Source organism: Cuculus canorus, chromosome 2, assembly GCF_017976375.1.
Source record: "Cuculus canorus isolate bCucCan1 chromosome 2, bCucCan1.pri, whole genome shotgun sequence".
Lineage (NCBI taxonomy): Eukaryota > Metazoa > Chordata > Aves > Cuculiformes > Cuculidae > Cuculus > Cuculus canorus.
In genome coordinates, this window is record NC_071402.1 from 88,598,799 (window position 1) to 88,624,536 (window position 25,738).

At 45.4% G+C, this 25,738-nt stretch overlaps 2 protein-coding genes across 4 annotated transcripts in view; one reads left to right on the plus strand and one right to left on the minus strand.

Moving 5' to 3' along the window:
* GMDS (GDP-mannose 4,6-dehydratase) overlaps window positions 1-20,540 on the plus strand; it is a 414,275-nt gene extending 393,735 nt beyond the window's left edge. Inside the window, exons 11-12 of one of the 2 annotated variants that reach the window (XM_054057322.1) lie at window positions 15,716-15,784; window positions 16,268-20,540. In XM_054057322.1, the coding sequence (XP_053913297.1) occupies window positions 15,716-15,784; window positions 16,268-16,330 (132 nt within the window). In that variant the 3' untranslated portion in view covers window positions 16,331-20,540. The remainder of the gene's footprint in view (window positions 1-15,715; window positions 15,785-16,267) is intronic. The other variant, XM_009569286.2, reaches the window with a different exon arrangement.
* The window catches only part of FOXC1 (forkhead box C1), a 48,955-nt gene that overhangs the window by 18,650 nt on the left and 4,567 nt on the right, over window positions 1-25,738 (minus strand). The window contains exon 2 of one of the 2 annotated variants that reach the window (XM_054057320.1): window positions 24,882-25,398. The exons of the other annotated variant lie outside the window; for it this stretch is intronic. The gene's annotated coding sequence lies outside the window, so the exon portion shown is untranslated. The remainder of the gene's footprint in view (window positions 1-24,881; window positions 25,399-25,738) is intronic. 2 annotated transcript variants of the gene reach the window in all.

Sequence of the window (25,738 nt, forward strand, 5' to 3'; positions counted from 1 at the left end):
TAGTAAATTGATTTTATTATATCTTAATTAAGGAATCAGAGTATAATTTGCCCCAGCCTTGGCAAGCTGCTGGAAAGCTGATTAGTGGAGGGAGCCAACTTTACTGAACACCTCCTGCAGAGATGTGATCAGAGATTGAAGTATACATTCATATACGTGACAAAAAGAGAAGCCTTAGGAAAGCAGAATACAGGGGTTGCACTGAGCTGAGGAATATGGAGACAAGAGGTGGAGTCTTTGAGGAGATGGGAAAGAAGTTAATTCAGAAAAAAAAAGAAAAAAATAAAACGTAGTAGAAAAACATGAAAGGGAAGATAAAAAAAAATTATGAACTGGAGAAACCGAGAATGTCTGAAGACACTTGGTCCGTGTAGGAACCAAGCTGGGTATGCATCCTATGTTATCTGTTGATGCCAGGAAAAAAGAGCTTAAACCAAACCCTGAAGTCAAGGAGAGATTCTGCTGTTAAATTTAGTGATCTTTACATTAAAGCAGTGGAAAGAGGACTAAATCAAGAAGATCTATAAAAAGCAGCAATAATGCTAAACACAGATAGTTAATTTCTTCCTGCTGAAAAATTAGTAAGTTTAGCTACCACCAGTGATCATGAATGTTACAAAACTTAGCTACAGTTAGCCCACTCGGTCACTGCTTGCCCAGGTTCCTGTTGATTTTGGTGGGAGTTTGTATGAGAAAGTGCAAGTCCCTCCTCTGCAGAAATGGGAATTCCCTGCCAAAGTATTGTTAGACAGCTTGAGCAGGTGTAATGAATTGCTGGCATACTTTTAGTACACTAATTAACACCTCTGATGAAGTACTCGAGTATAGAAAGTGGAGCACTTAGATTTGTGAGAAGTGCTGTATTTCAGAGAGATGCTGAAGTTTGTATGAAAATACATAACTTAAGGCACACAAGAGCAAAAATTGCCCAATGAGAACAAGAATCATCTCTAAATGTGCTTTTAATATGTGGATTTGAATGAATTATCATTATGTATGTTGCTGTACTTATTTTTCTTTTTATGCAGACAGGCATGAGTCTTCCCTACATTATACTTTGTCTAATTCATATCCATGCAAAATACAGACCAAGTAGGAGTAAACCGAGTTGGTTGCACCTTTTGGTTAGATGCATGAATAACTATTCTAGACGTAAAGCAGCTGAAAATTATGCTTTTTTTTTTTTTTACCCGATATTTACACTTCAACAAACGTGAAGGATCACTCTTGTCACACAGTTACTACACAATAATAATTGTAGATGGCAAATGTCCCGTTACTCATGTAGCTGGTCATTTTTGTATGCAATTACCAGAATTGCATGCTCAGTTCCAGTAACCATGTACACAAAAATAGGCTGCAACAACCTGCTTAGGATTGTTAATAGCATGGTCCAATGTCTCAGTCTTTATTCCTGTGTTGGTTTATGCTGTATTTGTAAGAGAACTCGGCTAGGAATGAGCTTGGATGTTAGCCACTTGAGCAAAAGGAAGCATATATCTACAGGTACTGCTGGGGCTGCAGGACCGTGGATTTTCTGAGTTGTTTTGCGTATGGTTTAAATTCTGAACTTGGTATAATAAGCTGATGGGCCAGAAGAGGGATAGTGCACCCCATGACCAGCTGTAATGCACGGTTCAAATAAGGAACAAGTAGCTTCTGAAATTTTGCATTGAAATACACACATCTTGAATTAGCAGTGTCATAGTGAAGTGTAGTACTTTGCCATGAGTGATTCAAAATTAGGCTGCAGTAGTTCAGAGAATACTTAATTGGCATTTCTCTTTTTTGCATATCACTCTCCTCATCAGTTCTAATACAAGGTTTTTCCTACCTCTACAAACTTCTTTGCCTTAAAGGACTGATGAAGGAAATAATTAAAACGTACACAGAGGAAAACTCTCTAAGCAGAAGGGGCAGAAATCCAAGGTGGTTTAGGGAGGTGCCCCAAACACTCTTTTGGATTATTATTAATTTTTTTCTTACTATTATTTTATGACGCTGTTTATGTTTAATTACCTATGTTTTCCTAACCTGTGTGACAGGCATAATTTGAAGAGCAATAGTAATGATCAAGCTGTAGAAGTGGCAGCTGCTGCCTACGTGCTCAAGCAAGCATAGAGCAGGCAGTGTCAGAAGACAGTGCTGTCTCTTGATTAGATCTGAACTTCTTTTTCATGTTGATGAAAATGGTCCTGACTGTTATTATTTAAATATAAACGATGCCAAAGGATGCTATGAAAAGTCAGAGCTCTCTCTGTTTACTGCCTGCATGGAATAGTAAGTGCATGTGACTTCACTGCAGTATATGCTGTTAAAATATATACTGTATTAGTTCACAAAGATACAAATTGTTTATTTGTGTCTTTTTAGTGTAAACTGGTAGCAAGCCCATCTAGGTTAATATTATTTATGTGTGTGTATATATATCAGTGAACAATTTTAGTCTTTACATTTTCAAATCAAACCTTAAGACCACAGAAAATACCAGGTGTCTTGCCATATACCATCTGATAGTGTATTGTGAAGCTCATTTAGAAGCTGTGATATTATTTTGCTTTGGATTTCTCTGATTGCTACTTGCTTTTTGTTGTTTCGTGTTTCAGGTGTGTGCTACTGCAGTGAGGTGATGTGGGTAGCACTGCTGAACAGGTAGTAGTACATCATCACAATGTGAAGTCTTTTCTGATACTTCCAATACTAAGCGGAGATTTAATTATTAATTTGTGTGTATCTTGGCAAAAGTTTATATAGTTTTCAGCAGCTTTTGTGATAACTTTTAATGCTTTCATATTTCTTTAAAAAAAAAAAAACTACATGGGATGATGCACTCCTAAAAAGCTTTGATGAAGTCTGATACCTTTTGGAATGAAAATAAAATCAAGGCAAAAGGAAGATATTCCTGCATGCTGTAGAATCCTTTCTTGCAACTAATGAATTGAATCCCTTCCTGAACAAAAGCAAAGTGAAATAAATTTCCGTCAGTTCTGTATTGCCAGTCTTTGCAGTCCTGTAATTAGTATAATATGATCCTTTTTGGGGGAGGGGGGTCATCAAGCAGAAAGTATGTGACTTCACAAATCTCAGCTTTTTGACCTATTAAGTTTAGGCTCTGACTTTGTATACATAGAGAAAATCTTTGAAAAGATGAAAACTGTGTCTCTAGAGCACAGAAAATGAACCGATAAACTCAAGAGTTCTGTTACTGTCAGGTCAATAATAGGGGACTGGAGGGGAAAAGTGGAAAAAACAATGATAATTTTTTTAATATTACTAGGGTGTTTGATTTTTGAAAGAAGCTATAGAAGAAAATCCAGGGACAGAAATAGAAGTGAAACTTTAGACAAACAAAAAGTATGTGATTAAATAAATCACCTGCTGCATCAAGGTGCTATGTGTCCACTCATCCTTGGGGCAGTTTATTGTTGGTGTCAGCTTACTACGTATCAATGGCAAGGACTCATTCAGGGCAAATTATGCCAGATGCCCTCTGATGTGAATGCCTCGGCTGTTTTACATGTAGTAACCCACATATCAGAGGGCTGCGGTGGGATACAGTCTGGATTTTCTTCTTGCTCCTATCTCACCCCAAGATGTTGATCAAGTCCCTAAATCATCCTGCCTCCCAGCTTTGTAAAATGCGGATGACAGTGCTTTCTTGCCATTCCAATATCATTACTATTGCTTAATTATATAAAATCTGTATCTTTCTTCTCTGTTGGTCATTCGCAATCATTGTAGTACTGTGGTGAAGCAGTTATATTTTGTCTAAATGGTATTACATCCAGTAATTGCTCAGATTACAAGTGGAATGAAGCTGCCAAGATGTTTATCTAGCTTTCTTGAGCTGCTTTTTATATTCTCAGTAGATAGGTGACAACTCTGTCACTCGTGGCTTTATGTGTTCATACGTATCGCCTCTTACATTGAAATACATCAAACAAAGTAAACCAAGCCATAAGGTTTATTGGTGACCTGCACTGGAAAAGAGATGTAAGCTGTAGATAAATTCTAACAGAATATTTGAGGAGTTGATATTTTACTTCGAAAAATTTTCGGCAAAAGGGCTGCCGTTTCTCTTTGTGCAATGTACAATAGGACCCATACGTGGCATCTCTGTGCTGCCAAAACATAAATGAAAAATAGGATTGCTTGTCTGAGGAACAGCTCTGTCTTTCATATGAAAACTTGGTAGTAGATGCTTCGTGTGTGCATAGTCTCAAAAGCCACTTTCCTTGTAAAGGAATTCAAGTAACGGATGAGGCATCTCACAGTTTAAACAGCATACAGGTGAACATCTTAGAGTATTCTGAGCCCATGCTATTGTTGTATATGTCTGGGTAGTTTGCTTGGTTTTTAACTGCAGAACTACAGGAGGTTTGGTAAGTAAGGCAGGACCATTAGAAAATGCTAGTAGTTTTTCTTCTGTAATGCTCTTTCATATTTGACTGCTGCAGGGTGAAATAACAAAGAATTTTTTGGTAACAGATCAAAAATTCCTCTCATTTAATTGAAAGTGTTTAAGTGAAGAAGGTCATTGAGAGGACAAATTTCAAGAAGTTGTATTTCCATTTGTTGAGGCTTTGGAAAAAATACAGAGCATATTATGCATGCTTTTTAATTATATTTGGTGAATGCACTGCCAAATCTATGGAAGTTTATAGGCAACTGCTGTGAATGGTAATAGCAGTAAATGAATCTGCTTTTTACCCCTACTGAAACTGGCATTGTACGTTTTAGATATTTTTGCTTTTTTAAAACTTTTTTCAACATAGTCTCAGCCCTGTCAGCAAACCTCTGCTGTGCTAGTGGTGACGTGAATTGTCTCCCACATCCTGAATATTCTACACAAAATTCAGAACCTGAGTGAAGAGAAAGACAGCACTGGGACGTGATGGAGAACCACTGGAAAAGAAAAAGGAGCAAGTTGGTGAGGATACATAGGGAATACCTGGGGCGACAAAATGAAAAAAACATTCAAGTGAGAAGTTCACTATAGCAGAAATGAGAAGAGAACAAAATCTCAGTGAGGGTGAAGGAGAGATGGTGAAGTAAGGTGAGATTTAAGAGGATTTTGGTGAGGAATAGGAGAATAATGCTCAAAAGGGAAATGAGAAAATGTTGAGTGAGAGAGAGACGGTGGGCAAGACAATAAATTAGGGGGAAAAATGCCTTACAATAAAAGGAGATAAATGGGATTTTACAGAAAAATAAGTCAGAAAAAAATGTGAAACATTTAAACAAGAGAAGTGAGAGAAATTAAATAGCTAAGAGAAGGGTGGAAGAGAAAAAAATACTGATTTTTTTAAAACCAAAATCAAATGGTTTATGATTTTTATCAATTACTTGGAAGATTTTGTGGTGAACTAGATGTCTGTTGTGAGAGAAAGTGAAAGATAGAATAGGAAAAATTTTGATTTTTTTTTTCCCAGGCTTTCCTGTGCAGGAAATGTCATAGGAAGTTATTTTTATTAACCAAGATCAGAGAACATGCAACAGAAAACTACCAAGAATGGTGTGGAAAATCCGGTTATTTTTCCAGTCAGACCAGAAGAACCTGTGGCCATTGACCAGCAGGACCATAAGGGTCAGATTGTTAAGCAGCAGGATCAGTGAACTGAATGGCTATTGGAATCTGTGCATCTTTAAACACACACCAGCCGACTTACACTACAAACAGAAAGAATATTGAATGCCATGCAGCTGATATTTGCAGTCATTCATTAGTTGCTTTACAATCTGTTTTGTCTGTCTAATCAATACAAAAAGCGGACTTGTATGATTTAATTTGCAAATGTGAAACAGGTTGATTTTATGGAGATATACTGCTTGCTGAGCAGTATTTTTCCTTCAAGACAGTCAAGTTACACTGGCCACCAAAAATAACAGTGCAGAAGAGCCAGAACAGTAAAAGCCTTGGACAAACAGAGGGAATTGTCTTTTGCAAAGTGTTTTGGAGGTTGTCAGGTGGAGTCCACCCCTCAGTTCAGTGTACCCATGATGCTGAGTGCACTAGGAGCGCATTATTATTTCAAAAGCTGTGACATGCTGTGGTGATGCTCAGCCCACATCCCTAACATATTTGCAAGAGACTTTGAGAGAAGGGAATGGGAAGCACAGTGCTTGTATTTGAAGCAATAACATGCTTTTCATCTGTAAAGGAAATATTCAGCTAGCTACCTTGCCTGGACTTACCAGTGACCAGTGTTTTATCCTAGCAGTCTTGGTTGAAACCACATCCAGAGTAGGTATATACTTGTTTATGAGCAGGAAATGCATAAGCCTTTTAATGGATAAAGCATGAGTTTGAAGCATTAAATGTGACCTGCTTTATTGTATGCCAGTACCTGCAAAGGGTTATTCTTTGTAGTGTCCTACTTGGACTCAAGCACTAAAGCTTTCATCAAAGTAAATCTGATTATTTTGCACATGGTTTTCCTGAAAGGATGTTATGATTTTCTAGATGTTTGGTGGCTGGTGATAAATTAGGCTTTTATGTTGTCATGTGAAAGGCCACTGCTTGGACTTCCTTCTCTATCAAGCACACTGGAGAATACATTTGGGACATACTCAGAATCAGAAATTATCCTACCTTGTTTTATTTTAACCCTTCCGTGGACAGTTGCTTGCTTTATAACTAGAGGTGTTCAGGAAAGGATAGCTTCACTTTTGCAGACAGGAGCCCCACTGAATCCCATTCAGAGTCCCCTGCATATACCGTGTGAAATTGATGGAGTTTTTTTACCTTGGGTAAGAAAGCCTGAGCTCATGAGCTCCCTTTGAGACTTTCACACCTTAAATTCTTACTGTATATTGTGTCTTGGACAGGAGGTTTGGATCATATGGGGTGATTAGTGAGAAACTGGAGTGCAGTGAGGGGCAGGGGGAAGGTGATGTGTCTCATAAATTAGGTCAGGTTTATGATTGTGTAGAGGAAGGCTGCTTCTAAAAAAAACACAGCCAGCAGTCAAAGACAGTACGTAACTTCTTTCTTGAGAAGTGACAGCTCCCTTCTTCATCCCCCGTACTGCAGGGAGGGAGTATTTTACAACTGTTTTTCAAACAATGAGAAATGACTAACCATCCTCCATGCTAACTCCTTTGTGCTAGTTAATCCCTAGTGGGGAGGACGACAGGAAGAGAGAAGCATCCATCCTCTCTCTGTCCTTTTCCCCCCAAGTCTTACCACAAGCTTCAGGGGGACAGAGGTTCATATATCAGTATAAGAGGTAAGGAAGAGAGTGTCATCTCTCCTGCCCAACCAGAGTCGCAGCCAAGCCTTCAGACTAGTGAGATGAGCACTGAACACAACAGCAATTGCTGTTACAGGTGGGTTAAAATTTTCTGAAGACGTGCTCTTTAACTGAAAAATAATATTTTGAGTAAATTAATTTTTTTGTTAGGGCAAATATAACAACACAGCCTTCCAAAAAAAAAATTAATATAATTTTGATGTTAACATAACAAATGCCTTTTTTTTTCTGAGATCTGAATATCCACAGTGGTAATAAACAATACGTCTTGTACCAGATAAAAAATTCAGGCTATGAAGCAGTAATAGCTTGCTAATCGTAGACCTGCATTCATTAAGTTGCTGCTTAATGTTTTAAAGGTAAATAGATAAATATCTGTAGGTAGAATACAAGATCACTGTCCTAATGATTACTTTTTCTTATCATTTGGTATTTACTAGCAATGATGGCTAAACCTATTAACATTTCCAATAATTTGTTATAAATGAAGAAACTAAGTAGCCTCGCAGCATGGATTTCTGGGATTTTTAGGACTCCTATTCATTTTGACACATCAGTCAGTGAAGACACCTAGGGGCCATATTCCATTTCCATTAAGAAATGCAGCCTTTACTGCACAGTAAACCCTGCTAAAATGAAACCACTTCATAGAGCAATTTCCTGATGTTTGCAGAATATGTTGAGAGTAGGGAATGATGAGAAAAATACTGCGTATGGCAACAAAACCATGAACAATGAAGATATGATTTCCTTACTCTCTACCTTCCCCCCCCCCCCCCCAAATTGTTGTCAGAGTGCAGAACAGGCTGCAGTGAAGCAAGAAGCAAACGCATTTAATAGTGAACAAAAGCAGTACTTGGATGTACCAGTGAAAAGAGATTACAGGGTCTGTTTTTTTATTAATGTGAAGGTGACACATGAGTGTTCTCTCTACCAGGGAGCCTGAAACAACCTCCCTCTGCTGTGAAAAGAAAATGCACAAATGCTTCTAACCCATGTGGTGTAAAATCCAAGTTATTCAGACACCTATTTATGCACAGGTTAGCTTGAAGCGTGCAAGGATTGGCTCACACATCATTTCCTAACAGCAGCCAGCCTGCAGGACAGCAACAGCCAATGGGAGTTGTACCACTTTCAACCAACATTTGCAAAGAGCAATTCTATTCTGTTTGAAGAGTTGGAAAAGCTTGGTTTGATTCATAATAACATATAACATTTAAGTAGTAGTTTGCATTTAATGATAACTATGCTAAATCATAATCAGGCTAAAGATTTTTAGCTGTGATGTGTGCATTTGGATGACTGGGTATGCCATATCAGAAAGAAAGTGCTTATGTGTCCGGTGCTAATACCTGAACTATCAAAATTACAGCCTGTACATGGCAAATGGAGAGGGTTTAATCCTCTTCCTTCCCTCCAGAAATTCCCTAGTTTTTCAGCAGAGATATTCTTGTAAACGAGAAACAGTCTTGCCATTTGAAGACTCTTTGGCATTTTGCAGAGCTATGAGTTGAGGCTACAATTACATTTGCATCCAAGCTGGGAAACACCTTCAAGGTCTTCCCAGGAGTGCAGAATTGAGCCTCGGGGCAAACTGAGAGAGGGAAGCACCCACTTCACCAGAGCCAGCTGCAGGAATTTTGCTGTTTACAGCAGTGGGGCTTTCCCTGCTGCAGGGGGAACACCCTTCAGCCTGCCTCACACGTGGGATCCTGAAAAGCACCCTTGGCCGGGCTTGCAGCAGGATGCCCTGGCACAAAGCTATGCCGATCCCTGTGCAGGATGGCTCCTGGTGAGCAAGCTCAGGTCCAGAACCAAAGCAAGTGAAATTCAGCGCTGGCTTCAGGGATATCAGGCTGTAATTTGGGAGGAATTTTATCTGGCTCAAGGGACAGCACCGGCTAAAACATTTTCTCAGGCTTTGCTTGGCAAGTTAATGGATCTCAGTAATGCTCAGCCTTGTAAGGGGCTCTCGTGCCTGCAGCTCCGCTGGTGCTTGCACCATGGCTGACGTCTACACATGCTCTCCTGCCAGTGACATGCGGGCTGCAGCCTCACATCGATTCACTGGGCCACCACCTCTGACAAAGTGGTTAGAGCCCAGCAACAAGGTTTCTGAGGCACTTGGGGGTGGCTCCCCAGCTTTGCAATTTTATCTGCGCTGACGGTGGGGCTGTAAGAGGCACTGCCGAGTGAGCCTGTTTCCCCAGAGCAGAGCATCGTTCCTGACCTCCAGTTGCAGCGAGGCCCGGCTAATGGACAATACCGCCTGTCCCCAACTTCCTGAGCAGACTAGACAGTTTGCTGTTTTCTCCGTGTCTCTTATCACCCCCTGTCATTGAAAGAGAGGTCTGGCTTCAGCTTCAGTTTGAGCTGATAGGCAGCAGGGAAGTGGAAAAGGCACAGGGGAGGGAGAGGAAGAGGAGGAGGAGGGAAAGGAGCACCATTACTGTTATTATCACACTAATGTTTATTGCTGGTATGAGTTCATTTGCCTTAACCCTTTGGAAGCTGGTCAAATTAAAGATTATCAAACCGATAAGATAAAGCTGCTGTTTTAACACCCCTGGTTCCTGGCAGAAAAGCAAGGCTGTGCTCAGGCTTTATTGACCATGCGGCTTGTGTTGATGCTTTATTGCTGGAGTACAGCGGAGTCCCAAGACAAGACCTTACTCTAAAGATGCCCAGTACTTGCAGCCTGCTGAGGTCTGTCAGATGTGCTGGGGCTCAGCACCGCGCAGAATCAACCCTTTCCTCAAGTCGTTCTTCCCTTCTCCTTTCCCCTCAACATGGATTTAGTAAAACTGTGGCTTTCGGAAAAAGGAGGGGATTTGCCTAGTAAAACATGCTAGAGGAAAAGAACATTATGCTTCTTATTTTGAATGGCATTTTGTTATACTTGAGTTTCAGCCTATTGGTTGCTTTTGCCTTTTCCTGTGGTTCTTTGCAAACAATGCTGTCTTTCTGCAAAAGACTGCTGACCCAGGAGTGGAAAGCAGTCAGTTCATGCTGCATTAAAACAAATTTAGATCAGGAACCAAATTCACTGGCATTCTTCTATTCCCTTGGTACCTTAACTGCTCCACAACTTTGCTTTTCTAAGAACAGTGGAAAGAAAAAATGAAAACCGAACGACACATTACAGCTCTTCGTAAATTCCTGAAGATGTTTACTGTGTTCCACATTAGGCTTGTGCTTTGCTCATTGACATGTTTTATCTTCAGTCTCCTTATATTTACTGTGGAGATAGGAGCCTCTTGCTTTATAATTATACTGGTTTTTTCTCTGTTACTATAGATATTATAACAAACACTACCTTTTGCAAATAAGTCAAGTCGGTGTTCTCTGCCTTGTGGATCTCCATAAGCACTTCTAGAGTGGTGTAGAGCAGTTGCAGTGCTTATTACTGTGACTCCTTCTAGGCTCTGGTCTGGGCTTAGCTGAACTGTGCATTGAACCTTACACCAGCAAAGCACATGTTTACAGGTTCTACAGCTCTGATTTAATAAAATCTTAATATTTTCTTAACATAGTAGACACGGAATAGTTCAGCTGAAGTCACAGAAACTGCTCTCCAGTGTTGCATCTGGGTTAAGACACAGTGTCCCCAGGCCTGGTGGCAAGTGTGGGAGAACAGTAGGGAATAAAGTACAAGAGTGGCAGAACTGACTTGTAAGCAATGCATGCAGTCTCCTGACTAACAAGACTGTTCCTCAAGCAATGAGCTGCGGCAGATACCGAGATATATTGTGGGGCTGACAATACTAACGGGATGTGCTACGTGAACCTTCACTAAAAATTGCTCTGAAAAATGCTCCAAGAAGAGCACAAAAGAGGTGTTTATTTCTTAAGATGAAGTTTGATACATACGTTTCTAAGATATAATAGTGAAAATGCAAAACTGCAAGGTAGTATTGTCTAATTAAGTAGTTATGTTTATTAATTTTTCTTTTAATGGGGTGAATCAAAGCTGAAAGGTGACAGTTTTAAGAAGGAAATAAGGAAAATAAAACACAGGCAGCGTTTGCAGCAAACTTTGGCACCTAGACTCTTGAAAACCTTCCTAACAAAACTTCTCAAGCAAAAGAGTGCAAGACTGAACACGCAAGCCAGAGCCTTCACCAAGCTGGGTCTGTGCTCTTTGCTTATGGGAGTTCTGATGTAACAAATCATCTTCCAGGTGGTTGTGCTGACTGTGAACATAACCCTGGACGCTTTTCAGATACAGTAAAACTGTTGTGTGCTTAGATCGAATCTGTTTATTTTTAGAGGTAGAGCCTTGTCTCTGCTGCAGCGAGTGGAGCTGGGCACAATTCCATCGCAGGTGTTTTACTAAGGATTTGATCTCTGCTTTATTCTACTGTAAGAGAGAGCATAAGCTGGTGTTTGGTGATGGCTTCAGTGAAGGTACATTTTAAAGTGAATCAGCTGGGCTGTAGTAATAAAGGAAGTCTTGGCCTTCTTTCAGGCCACACTATCTCCATTTTCTCACATTGTCTCAAGGCTTTAAATTTTGAGTTAATTGAATGAGACAGTGATACATCACATGGTGAAACCCAATCAATCAGTGCACAAGTCAAAATAGGAGTCATGATGGCACCCAGAACAAGAGCTTGGGAAATGTGATATTTACATTAAAATATTTAACATTTTTGTCTCATGGTTTTAAAACCAAATATTAAAATGCCTTACCACGTCACATAACAAATTTATCTCTGCTTATCTGTATGCATCTTTTTATGTCCATTTGGACAACAAAACCAAATCATTGTAAAATCAGGTTTAGTAATAACGGAGTATTTTCTACACAGTTATGATGCCTCATTTACAGAAAGGGTAAAACAGAAAAACTCACATTGGATAAACCCATTCTCTTCACCGAGAGAAGGTTTTATAACAGTGAGGTGCATGTAAAGCCATAGGAGTTTACTCTCCTATTAAGTGGCAACAGAGAATTTGACTGTTGTCTCTTCTATCTTCTTGCCTTTTAAATAGTTTTCTGAATGTTGTTTCAGCTCAGCTTGCTGCTGAAACTTATCATTACTATTCACTTAATGTTAACTGTATTTGCACGGAGAATAAGGACTTTTTCCTCCCAAAATGGGTCTTAATTTTACGTTCATAATCTAAGTACTATAAAAACAACAGAAAGCCTTAATCAGTCTTATCAGGTTCGTTAACTCTCGTCTCGGTATCTAAATCCTTAGGGTTTTCCTGGAGTCACAGGGCTTTGTTTTCCTGTCAGTACATAAAACACAACACTACAGAAAAAGTTATCCTGCAGGAATACAAAACCTGAAGTGATGTGTTTCCATCAGGAACAGGGATACTGGGCAGTTTACGTTCAACAGAACCAGCTTTTTTACGAAAACACCTTCCCCATCCCATGCCCCCACCCTGCAAAAAAAAATCCAGATCTCTTCAGTGGAATCTCACCTCTTCTTTTTTTTACTTTCTGATCTGGTTGTACCTCCAGAGAGCGAAGCCCTGACACTGAAAGATCAATACATTGTAATAATCAGCATGCCAACGGGGTTTTTTGGGTTGAGGTTTTTGTGGATGTTTTCTTTTGGAAGCCTGACAGATGCATCTCTGGTTTCAGTGAAACACTTGAATAATATAAACAAGCAGTCATTCTTTTCCAAAAGGAACTTTTTTTTTAATATTTTTATTTTATTGTAATTACCTTATTGTTTTCATATTATGAGCTACTTGTAGAAAAATACAGGAAACATGACTGCAATACAATCCTTTAATCAAGAATAGCTTTGTTCCAGTCATCATTTCCATTCAGTGTTGAAGTTTTGACTAATAAGAATACAATCAAACCTTGAATTTAGATGTAGTATAGTGTTAATATTATGGTTTCATTTGATGTCTGTAGCTAGTAACTTCTATAAGAGAACTTTTTTAAAAGTACCTAGGAGACATTTTGTCTGTAATGCTGTTTTCAAGTGAATCTAACTACAAAGTCTTGTTTCTCAAAAGTACATAAACTTCTTCAGGAGAGCCATTTAAAATCTTTTAACCTAACTCAGATGGGGAATTTGTATTATCATATATATTAAATCTTTTTTTCTCTTTTTTTTTTCTTTTGCTCACAGATTATGCCATAATACCTTTACTGCATCATTCATAAAGCATGTGAACTTTTAAAGAAAAACTCACTTTTCTATACTTAAATGGGTTTAATACACTAGTTGTCTGTGTTATCTTTATGTACAATCCAGCACTGCAAGTAACTCCTCTTTTACTGATTTGCAACCACCCCCCTCAACCTTATTTTGGCCTATTCAGCAGCTGAATGTTTATGTTTTTGAATGAAGGGTTGGAATTAGGTAAAGTATTATTTTAGATAAACTGTTTTAACAAAAAGCATTTGCCCAAGAAAGTTAAAAGACTGCTCCCAAGCTGTTCAAAAACAGAATGCAGCTACATACAACAGGCGATGTCAATTCATTCTGTTCTTCCCAGTCCATTTGTTTTTAAATGGGAAGCCAGTAGCTGAGATAGGCTCAGTTTCAAAAGATGTTTTCATTATAAGGATTGTAGATATAAAATTAGTATTTACACAGCATTTATAAAAAAGAAAGTCTAAGTTTTATGATATGGCTTTTATCACGTAAAACTAGGTGGTATTAAAACACTTAACTTCTTGCTAATAGCTTGAATTAGAACTGAATAAAAGGCAATTGTTTTTATACTGAAATTACTATTTTAAGAAGGATTTTCTGGTTTCCAGGCACATATATATATACACTTATATAATGTAAATTAAACCAAACTCCAGATAAAAGGCATACCGCCATGAGCACATTAGGGTCTGATCCAAATTTTATCAAAGCTAGTGGGAGTCTTTTCCATTTCAAACCAGATTTTGCAATCCATATTCACACGACCCTCCAGGGGATCCCTCAAGCTGATGCGGTTTTACATGACTTGGCCTCAAATGTCTGCTGCAGTTTCTAAAAACCCATTATAGGGCTGCGGTAGGAAATCATTTAGTCTAATTTAAGGAAATCACAGCATTTCTTATTTTCATATCGTTTTGTTCTGATCTGTCTGTTTACTCTTTTCTGAAGGCAGGCTGAAATGCTTTTAGCCTAAAGACTGAACTAGTAAAACTGCTGCCTTGGAATAGTCTTGACAGACGTGTTTGTTCCACATCCCCTTCTTTGGTGCAATATTTCCTTTGGTGGATTTCCTCTGCTCCTGGAAACAAACTGTCTAGCTTTCTGGAGCACAATTATTAAGAAGAATTTCCTACTTTTTACTGCACAGGATGAGGTGATTTTGGAAGCTAACATGACCTGAACTACACATGCACAGAGGATAGCATCTGAAAAATGTAGTGTGCGGCAGTACAGTGAAAAGAATTACTGCCAGAAAATGCTCGCTAGCTCCACCGCTGGTCAGAGAGTGGGAGAGAGAAGAAGAAAGGCAGTCCGTGCATTTTTCGGGAAAGCCTGCTGAGTTACCACCATAAAGTCAAACTGCAAGAACAGAATTCAGCTTTAGCATTGTTCTTCTGTAACAAAGTTGGGTTAGTTTGTTTTTTGTTAAACTTGGGGAGATCTAGTTTTTATATACAGAGAAACAAAGCTTGTGAAGGGAGATTATGTATTTCATTAAATCAACACATACAGTTGGAAAAAGCTAACTATTTAAACACAGTACTTGAATTTTAAAGGAAGTTTCGGTCATTTTTTTCATTCCATTAGAAATGCAGTCAGAGGAGCTTTTTTGTTTGTTTAATTTTGTTATGTTATTTTTGATGACCAGTTGTGAAATTATTTTGGTATGGTAGCACTTTTAAGAATACTTGAACAGTAAGGCGAATATGACCAGCACTGGTTTCTGTAACAGTTTCAAGATAATTTATTTTCATGTATGAGATACTTGAACTTTTCTTTCCACGTGGATGCTCAAAATACTCAGGGAGAAAAACTAAATTATGTAAGCATTCAAAAGCTGGATGTTTACTACTGTTGCATGTGGTTACCCATATTCATAACAGTCAGCATCATCTGTCTGTGATCACGTTTTTATTTGAAAGAAAATAGTTGTCATGTTTGCTCTGTGATTTACATTATTTAAACAAATGGGGGAAAAAAGAATTTGAAACAGCTCTTTCAACAGCATGACTAAGACATATGACAACTTCTTGTAAAATATTCACCATTATACAGCAGTGAGACTGGAGTTCAAACCCCACACACACACAAAAACAAAGAATAACTCTTTCAGTCTGCAACAGCCTAGCGAAAGGATGCTGCCTCCTGCTGATTTATAGGCATATTCCACTAAAATTGCATCTTAAAGAGATATATTTTGTCCTTGGAAGAGTCTGACAGTGGCCTTGGCTGCACTCGGCTCATGGGAAAATACGAGCAACAAGGAAGCCATCAAGGTAGGGAAGGTGAACACTTCTCACACCGTCTCTCCTCTCTTCTTTTCTGCAGGATTTTCTCCAAGGGGACAGTACCAGAGCCAGACAAAAGCTGAACTGGAAGCCAAGAGTCACTTTTGATGTGAGTGGCCTTTCTTGCATGCTTTGTACCTGCTGAGTTTTTGTGTCTTCTAAAAGCAACACACAGGGAGGGGAAGAAAGGGGAGGGAGGAAGAACCTTTTTGTGGGGTGACTTGGGCACAACAAGAAATCACTTTTGGTGACACCCCTTCCCCCCCAGTTTTTGCTTTGAAGACAGCAGCCACCATGGCAGTTCGAGATATCAACAGGTATCAACATTTTGGAAATTAGCAGGCGCATGTGCCAGGGTGCCAGCAGGGAGACACAGGCCATTATTTGAACAAGACAGTTCTAAGAGCATCCCACCATTCTCACGACAGAGACAGGGCCAGGGACACTGTGAGAAAAGCCCAGCAAAGCTCTGTCCCCTTCTGGTCCTGCTGTGAGGGGCGAGGGGGGTCGTCATGCTCTGGGGTGGTCCTGGCATGCTGCTTGTCTGTCCCCTGAACCACAGCCCTCACCTGCCTTCTCTCCCTCCTTGCAGGAGCTGGTGAGGGAGATGGTGGACGCTGATGTGGAGCTCATGAGGAACAACCCCAACGCCTGAGCCCTGGGTGGGTCTGGCAAGCACCACAGACCAGTGCCAGGGGTGCACCCGACGGCCAAGCACTGCCATGGGCCACCAGGGTCAGGGTGCATGGCTGCCCCTCCCTGTGATGGTTTTATTGCTGGCCTGCCTGTGTGTGAAAGCCCGGATCTATGCCCCCCTCCACTCTCCACACCGTCTCGGTGCTTCTCACCCCACGCATCATCCTAGCAGGGCAGGGCAGCCCTGGCTGAGCTAACTCTGGCTGCTGCCGTTAACTGGAGAGGGGTCGTGCCCCACTCACAATGCTCTACCTGAAGTACTGATAGGCCAGCAAGCTGACTGATTTCCTTTTTTAATTAAAACTCGTCTTTATATTAGCCAGGAACTCCAGCACATTTTTACAACTTTCTCCCATTTTAAAACCAAAAGCACCCCCTGTCCTCCTCCCCCCAACCTCCCCTCTTCTCCAGCAACACCACCACCAAACCTCTGGCACTAATGTGGGCTTGCCACCCCTCCAGCCCTTACTCCACGGCTTCCCTTCTTCTGCCTTTCCTGAACACTCCTTGTTTTTCTTTCCTGCAGACTTACGTCTACCCCAGCAGGCAATTTCCACCACTTGAACTCTAAAACTTTGGATAACTTGATATAACTTGCAGTGAAATCGCCTTTTGACCATGCCAAATTAATTCCTAATTGCTGGAATCATTTTCAAACTAGTCAGAGAGGGCTCGCAAGTGGTTTTCAGATCTTTGTTTCAGAGTGTGCTTGAGTCACAGAAAGTGTTTTTGTCATGCGCCCTCTCCATCTGAGAGTTTACGGTATTTTGGCTCTTGCCCCCCCTCCTCGAATCAACCCATTCCCCTTCCATCCTCTTCCTGCCTGCTATGATTAGACCTCGGACGGGAGCTTGAACCGTCTCAAAAGATGACTTAAGAAATCAAAACAAAATAAATAAATAAAAGAGCTTTAAAAAAATAGAAATGTGAAAGTGAGTAAATATTTTTGCAGGTTCCATGCCAAGGTACCCAGGTTATCCAGAGGTCGTGGAGCCCATACATTTCCCGTTGGTTTAGGATCTTCCGCCCACCAATTACTTCCATCATTATAGCTTTATGCCTCGAAATGAGATATGCAGGGGGGGATACACGAGGAGATTCACCTCCTCTGAGGGCACTTCTTGCTTTTTTGATTTTTTATTGGGGAACACCCCTCTTAAAAGGGGAGGGATGGGGTCAGGGATCAGAGCGTGGAGCTGGACGCAGCAGCTCCAGCTTGCGCTCGGGAGCGGTTTCATGATGGAAGTGGTGTGGGAGGGCAGGATGGGATTCGGGAGCAGCCTGCAAGGAACCGAGCTGCCTGAGAGAGAGGGCTCTTTGTGCGCCTGGCATGAAAGGGCAGGCGTTTGCCAGAGGTGCTGTGGAACGCTGGAGCAGCCGCTTCCTTCAAGGCCGTCCCCGCAAGAGCGAGGAGAAGTGCGGCCACAGCAGCACGGGGGGAAAGAAACCGGCCAGTGCTTGGGATCCCTTGCCACAGGTGCACGGAGAATGGGCCCTTACTAAGGGCTTTCTAAGTCACCTACTAAGGACTGTGGTAGATTTTCCATGTTTATTGCGATTGTTGTTCAGCCACAGCTATTGGACTTCAAGTATGAATTAGTACAGTCTTACAGCCCACGTTGTTTTAGATGTCAGACAAAGTTATCTCAGTAAGTAGCATCCAAGCATTGGTGTAGGATGGGGAAGTTTATTTCTGCATCCTAACACAACAGCCACAGGCACTAACGTGGCTGCTGCTGACGTTAGAGAAAGGGAAGACGTGTAAGAGTTTGAGTCTCCAGGCCATCAGCTCAAACGTCTCTTGGAGCAGTGACCCACGTGTGCGAGTCTGTCTGGCCCCCACGAACAGCCCCCATGGCGCATCCGGCACAAACCAACACCGAGTGGGGCATGGACGCCCCATCTGTGGGGAGGTTTGGAGCTCACACACACGCTGCCTGTTGCCCCCCCATGCATACACATCCATGTGTGGGTTATGTTTATACAAAGTTTTTATGGAGAGTTTTCCCTCCAGTTCGGGTACGACTCCGTGGCTGCGCCTATTTTTTATTTTTTGAGAGTAAAATAACAATAAAACCCCTCCTCATGGGTGTGTGTCCTCCGCGTTAGCTCTGCGTGTCCCTGCACTTTTCGCCCCACTGCACAACCCCGACAGCACAAGCTCGGCCCCCACTACCGCCGGCACCCACTCGTGCTTGGCAGCACGGCTGTGTCTGTGATCTGGGAGCAGCCACCACACAGCCCCACAGCTGAGGGGGTCCTGCCTTTGCCCACGGGTGGCGGAGGGCAGGGGGACAGCTCTGCATGTAGGCTGCACCGAGGGCTATCCCCCTTGCAGCACCTGGGACAGGCGGTCACCAGCTGCGGGTGGCAGATCTTTGGGTGGGACACACAGTGAACGAAACAGTATTAAGCGCTTTTATGACAAGGTATTTTTGTATTGCTGGGAACTATTTTTTGCTTACGGTGATTCACCAGGAGTCTTGCTGGTGCATCTGAATATTAGTTCACACATCTCTGCAGAGGGCTGGGAACCTTTACATAAGCTGCCAGTTTTCCTTCGACTTCAGGGTTTGAGTTTTTTTTCCTTTGGCATCTCTAACTGGCGCATTCACGAGAAGCATTTTTGTCCTCCGTTTTCGGTCTCTCTGGCAGGGGGGCGAGCGGGGAAGGGGATGGGAAGGCAAAATTTGGTTCTATACCAATGGTCCTTCCGCGGTGACCTTGTGTTTTCTTCCTGCTTTTGTAAAAACACCAAAAATTGCTATTGGTCCTGACAGGCCAAAACATGCATCCCAGCACTGTCCCGCTGCTTCTTACAATTTGGCAAAGGTCCGAACTGCTTTTTGGTTTCTCCACCACCACCTTCCTGCCCAATTTTGGATTCCTCCTGAAGTACCGCTTTTTGCAATGACGACGGGATCGCTTCTTGAAAATGAAATAAAATTTAAAAACAAAAACAAAAAAAGAAAACAACAGGCGGTGATTGAGGAAAATTATATCTAATGTAGCTAATACACCAGATTAACGTTCTCTACATCGGCTGAGTGTGTATGTCAAGCGTTTTGTGCATGGAAGTAGGGAAAGAGACATCCCCGCCCCTCTGCCCGTCTCACGTCTTATTCGGGATCAATACAGCTTCGCTAATTTTAAAGGGCAGTGCCGGCAGTGAATAACCAGCGTGCCCCCAGTCTCCCGTGCCTTTCGCGAGGGTCCCACCGGCAGCAGCGAAGAAAAAAAAAAGCAAATGGAAAGCGGATTTTTGCTGTTGCTCCCCGGAGCGGCCGAGAAAGGCTGATCCGGGCTGCGGAGCGGCAGCGCTGCCAGGGGAAGGCTCTCTGCTGGCCGGGGCCGGGAAGGGGAGCACGAACGCCCCCGGGCAGCCGGTCCCACCGCGCCGTGGGGAGCGGAGAGGTCACCGCTGCTGCGGGGAGAAGCGGGACAGCAGCGGCAGCGCAGGGTGCCGGGGGCCGCCCGGCCGTGCGCCCCGTCGGGAGGAGAGGGGTCAGGCGAGCAGAGAGAGAGAAGAGCGGGTCCAGCTCCTGCTCGGCGGGTTGCGGAGGGCTGGAGCCCGCTCGGGAGAGCCGGCCTGACCCTGCCTGCGGCTCCCTGCTCCGGAATCACGAGCAGCGAAGGCGAGGGCTCGCTCCCCTGCGCCCGCCGCCCGTCAGCGCCGCCGCCCCACATCTCGCAGCCGTAACTCGGCCCTTCGCCTCCGCCGAGCGGGCCGCTGCCCTTCCTGTTTTGCCAAAGGTAAAACTGCCACGAAAGCCTATTTTTTAAATTTTATTTTTAATCGTTTTGTTTTGTCCCTCTCCTGAAGCCTTTCAGGGCCGCTTGGGACCGCCGGCCACTCGTGGGCTGCGAAATGCCCCGCAGGCAGCAAGGAGCGCTGGAAAGGCTGGCGGTGGGGCGGCCCCCCGGAGCCCCCAGCCCCTGCCACCCCTGCGCTGCCCCCCGCCCGGCACCGGCAGGGAAAGCCGGCGAGACAAAGCGACGGGGGCTTCCTCGGGGTCGCGGAGCCAAGCCGCCAGCGCCAGCTAAAAATAACACCTCCTACTCGCGGAGTCAGCCTGGAGGGTGAAAGGGGCGCACGGAGCCGCTACTCGGGCGCGCCGGGAATGGGTAGGTGTGGGAAACCCTGCTCCGCGGGCAGCACTCGTTGCTCACAGGGACGGAGCGACTGCTGGAAGAGTAAGTTTAAAAAAAATAAAATAAAGAATTAAAATTCAGCTCAGCCTGGGGGGAACGGAGGAGTCCCCCGTCTCTCTTCTCCACCCTCGGCCCCTTGCACAAGGAACAGCCCACGGGCAGACATAGGGGGTCACATCCTCGTCCCTCTCTTCGCCCGGCCGGGAAGGCCGTTCCTGGGGCAGCACAGAGAGGGGGTGGCAGCCCGTCGCCCCTGGGCGGCAGGTTTGCAGGGGTGGGAGGGGAGGGGAGTCCCGCAGCTGGGCCGCGGGGCCGGGCTCCCTGCCTCCCCTTGTGACCCCCCTTCACCTCTGATACTTCGCTGGCGGAGCATTGTCTCCAGACACAACAAACCCAGAAAGGAGCGCTGGAAGCAGGCAGAGCTCCAACGTTTTGACGGGTGGAAGAAAAACATCAACAGATACTGTGCAATTATTCGGTGATGGGGGCTAGGGGAGGCGGGCGGGGGAGAGGTCGGTTCGCAGCAGCGGACGCTAATTGTAACCTTTGCTTTGCTAATGAGCTCGCACCGGTTCATTCCTCGCTCCGTCCCCCACCTCCCCCTCGGCGGAGCGCTGGGGGGGCGGGGAAGGGCGTCGGGAGACAATCGTGATTTTTCTGCAATTCGTTATTCGGTTTTAAATCCATCCCATTCCTGAGAGGCGAGGTTAGCGGCGCTGGCCGCCAGCAACTTCATAAATCGTCGCTAAGGGAAAGCGGCGAGCAGCTCCCCGCTCCTGCCCGCCGTGCAGCCGGGGACCGCCCGTCCCAGGGCCACGGGGCTCGGCAGGGCGGCTTGTCCCGCCGCTAGCCCGCAGCTCCACACCTATCTCACACCATCGGATCGGGAAAATACCTATCTACACACACACGCGTACAGAAAAAGGGTTCCGATAGATTCTCGCATCAAAAAGGCAGTGCGAATGTATTTATACTAGAGCACCGACATTGTTTAAACAATTCTCTTCTGCTTTGGACGATATTATCTGTACTTTTACATTATCGCCCAGTGGAAAACATTCTTCTTTTTCCTTATTTCAAATATTTATTTTAAAAAAAAAAATTAAACTCGGCCGCTTAAATGTTCTGGCAAGTAAATAAATTCCGGGGACGGTGGGGGAAAACCTCTACGGCCTTTCTTCTAAACCTAGCGCTTGCCTTCCGAGGAACGACGGCTGCAGCGGTATGACCTGTTTATTCATCGATTCATATAATATATAAATATTCTGAACTCCTGAGTGTAATAACTTGCGTTTCTTCTACTGGAGGAAATTCGGCTATTTTAAGAGTTAATGGTTCTAAATGTGTTGGTTTTCCTGCATTCTCCCCAGAGGTGATGAGGGCTGGAAATGAGGGAGGATTCCAGTTTGGGGGTTTCATTGTTGTTGTTCTAATTCTGCCGAACGCTGCCTAAAGCAGCTGACCTGAATGCGGGTTAATACACTGCACAACCAAGCCCCCTGACACCTAAAGGTCGGGTGAAAGTCTCCAGCAGGTAACTCACTGGCCGGCTGCCTGCCCAGCTCACTTGCTCTCTGGCTCACAAATTGTTCCCTTCTGCCCACCCAAGTCGTTTCAAGCTGTGTTTATTTAGGGGGCAAAAATATTGCCGACCACCCAATTCCCACTCAGCCGGAGAACTTGTGAGCTTTCTCCGGCAGCCCGAGCCACCTTCCTTCCATCCCAGTGCTTTTTAATAGCTATTATTTTGCGGCAAGGGCAATATCGATCAAGGCGCAAGCTTCGGGCCTAGGAGATCGCGGAGTTGCACGGAACACACGCGTTTGTTTGAGGGGCTGGAGGGGCGAGGGAGAACCAAGCCCCCTTCTCGACCCCCCTGCCTGCTCGTGGGAAGGAGAGGGCGCTTGCCGGCTGCCTCCCCAGCCCGGTCAGCTCAAACAGCCGGCGGGCTGCCGAAGCAGGCGAGCCCGGGGCAGGACGAAAACGATCCCCTCGGACCTCAGGGGCTTCCAGCGGGGCTGTGCCACCGCCTCCTCCCAGCACATCGCGGCCCCCCGACGGCTCCGCTCCGCCGTGCACGGCCCCCCTCATACTGAGCTGGGCTCCCACCGCCTGTCCAGTGTCCGGCAAATACCGCCTCCTAAACTTCTGGTCGCCAACAGCGTTCCCACCAAACTAAAACCGAGGGGAGAGGGATTAGTTGGAAGCGACAGCGCGGGCCTCTGCTCCTGCCGGGCTAGCCCGAGAGACCCCCGGGGAGTTGGACCCTGCCCCTTCAGCCCCCAGCGCAGGCTGCTTTGGACGCCTTCTTGCTAAAACGAGGGGTCCTGTCCTCCTGCTCTAAGCACCCGGCCCTGGGAAAACGCTGTCTGCACTGCCAACCCACTGCAGGGGTGACCTCAGGTGAGTGTGCAAAGATTGAAGCTGGGGCGAGAGGGGGGTCTACAGGGACGGGGACACCCTGCTGCATTGCTGCCAGGGGTCCCCGGTGCCCAGGGTGCGGGAGCGCAGCCCAGCCCCGCAGAGCCTCCCCAGCGCAAGGAGCCGGCCCTCCCCCGCCGAAGAGGCCATTGTTTCGTTCAATTAGGCTCCGCTTGATAAAAAACAATCGCTCGTTAACCCTCGCCCTCCTCCCTCCCGGCTGGTGTGTTGTGAATGGCGACATCGTCTCCCTTGACCCCCGTCTCCTTTTCTGTCTTTCTGTCCCCTGAAAAATGATTCCGCGAGCTCTGATTGAATTTTATTCCTTCCTGACCTGGCCCGTTTTTATTGCATGGACACCATCAATCTTGACCTAACGCGACGTTTGTTTATTACATTGGAAACAAGCGAATGGCTTTATGAGCCCCGGCGTAATTAAACCAGGAGGGCTACGTTCACCGCGGCACCGCACCACCTTTGGGGCGGATTCACAACGCAGAGGAGCCGCCGGGGAGGCGAGGCAGGACGGGAACGGGCGGGGGGGGGGGGAGAAACAAAAGAAACCCCACACACACACCAAAAAAAAAACGGGTGGGAGGTGACCTCAACACGGGAAGGGTGAGTGGGATCCTCCCAGCCCGTGAGCTTGTGTGCGAGATGCAGATGGACCGAAACCCATGCATGTCCCAGCGGAGCAGCTCCCCGACACCGGGACGCGGAGCGGCTCTTGCCGTGAGAACCTGTGTTCGCCCTCCGCGCTGTCCCTGGGCTCGACACCTGCGCACCCGCGCAGCGACAGCGCCCCGAAGGCACCCACTGCCCCGCTCCTCGTCTCCCTCCTCCCCCAAAAAAAGACCATTGGCGCATCTTAAAACGACGGAAGCGTTTAGGGAACTTCTCCGGCCCCCGCGCAAGGAACTGGTGGGAAATGGGCTGACGACGCCGAATGAAATCACTTTACAAGATAAATTAATTGAAAGCTAATGTCCACGTAGCGGTGACCATTGAAATGGGTGGTTTCGGGAAGAGGATGAGGGAGAGTTCCCAGGAGCCTATGCCCAGCCATGTGCACGCCTCGGTGCTGCACGCTTCTGCCCACGCAATCAAGACGACGCAATCAGAACGACTGCGCGTTGTCACCTCAAGCACATCTTCACGTGGGCGTCGAAACGCCCTCAGCCCCTCACCGTGGCATCCTGCTGCCTCCCGCAAAACCCGCGAGGGCTTTTGCGTGAGCAGTTCTGCGACTGTCCCGCAACACACACTAAAAGAGCCCAGAGTGAAGCTTTAACTCGTCCCGCAACGTATTTTTTGGGGAGGAGAGGACGGGGGACTGCTGGTTGCCAAAGTACATTCGGCTGGTCAATACGATACAGCCCCGGGGGTTACCAATAGCGTTACGAAATTCAACCCGGCTATAAAAATACCACCGTGATAACTTCGAAGCGCCTTTCCCAATCTTTGCGGCTTCCAGAAAAGGCCCCAGATATCATAAAAAGCCCATTTGGAAATATTCCCTTAACGTCTCCATCCACAACTCAGTCTCACCATGTTGTCCCTCTGACCTGGCCTGTGGAGGTAAGGGAAGGGTTTTAATCCATCCACGTCCTCTCAAATATTCGCATGCATTTCTCTGCTATTTTTGGTTATGACCTTTGCAGAACATAATATGAATTGCTATTCGCTTTAAGAAGAAATTCCGAGGAGAAACTTAGAAGGGAGAATGTTCCCCTTCTCCGTGCTCTCTTCAGTTTAAGTGCAAACCAGCAAACACAAATAATAAACTACCAGAACCAACTAAACTGAATGGTCCCTCAAATTAATTTTTTAAGACTTTTTCTTCCCCCCCCCCCCCCAGATGAAAAGCAAAGCAATAATTTCAGCAGAAAAAAAAAATCAGCTTAAGCTAAAAATACAACACAAAACGCCGTGCTAACCTGGCACCTAATGGACCGCTCTGTAGGCAAGGCTGGGGCCAAGCGTCCCCGCTCGCTGTCCCGGCTGCCACTAAAGATGCTGAGGCCTCACGGGGGCACCTTTCGGCTGCTGCCCGGGCGCAGGTCCCGTTCCCACCTCCACGCAGGGTCGGACCGCATCTCTTTTGGCCTTCAGGGCAGGCCCAGTTCTGCTGGGAGACAATCACAGGTGAGAAGGGACACTCGCGTTCGCCTCCTGCTCGCAAGGGGAGGGAAGCGCAAGAGGGACCCGCGGCCCCCGCGCTGCCCCCGCTGCCCCTCGCAGGCAGGAGCGCTGCCCGCAGGCTCCCGCCCCGCTCCGCTGCCCTTGGAAGCCCGCTACGGTTTCTAAACAAGCTCGCCAGGCCTTTTTTCCCCTACCAGCACCAACGTGTCACCTCTGCGGCCCCGGACCCACCTCCGTGCAGGGACCGCACGATTCACCGCCCGCCGCGGGGACCCTCAGCCCCGCGAGTGATATTTTCGTTGTGAATAATTTCTGTGCGGAGGGGGAGGAAAAATTATTATTATTATTATTATTATTGTTGTAATTATTATTTCTTTTATAAAAAAAATAGTCCGAAGCCCGCGTGTGCGGGGAGCCAGCCCGTCACACTGAGAACCGGGAGGTGACCCGCACCGCCACCACGCACGTCACTTCAGGAAAGAGATCCCCTCCGGGGCCAGAGAGGATCCCGGCACGTCCTACCTGGCGGCTGAGCTGGATGTTTCCCTTCTCCACCACACCCTGACCGAGACCCCCCCTCCCCCCGCCACTGACGAGGGGAACCCCCCCTCCACCCGCCCCTTCTGCAGCCACGGGAAGCGCAAGTTGCGCG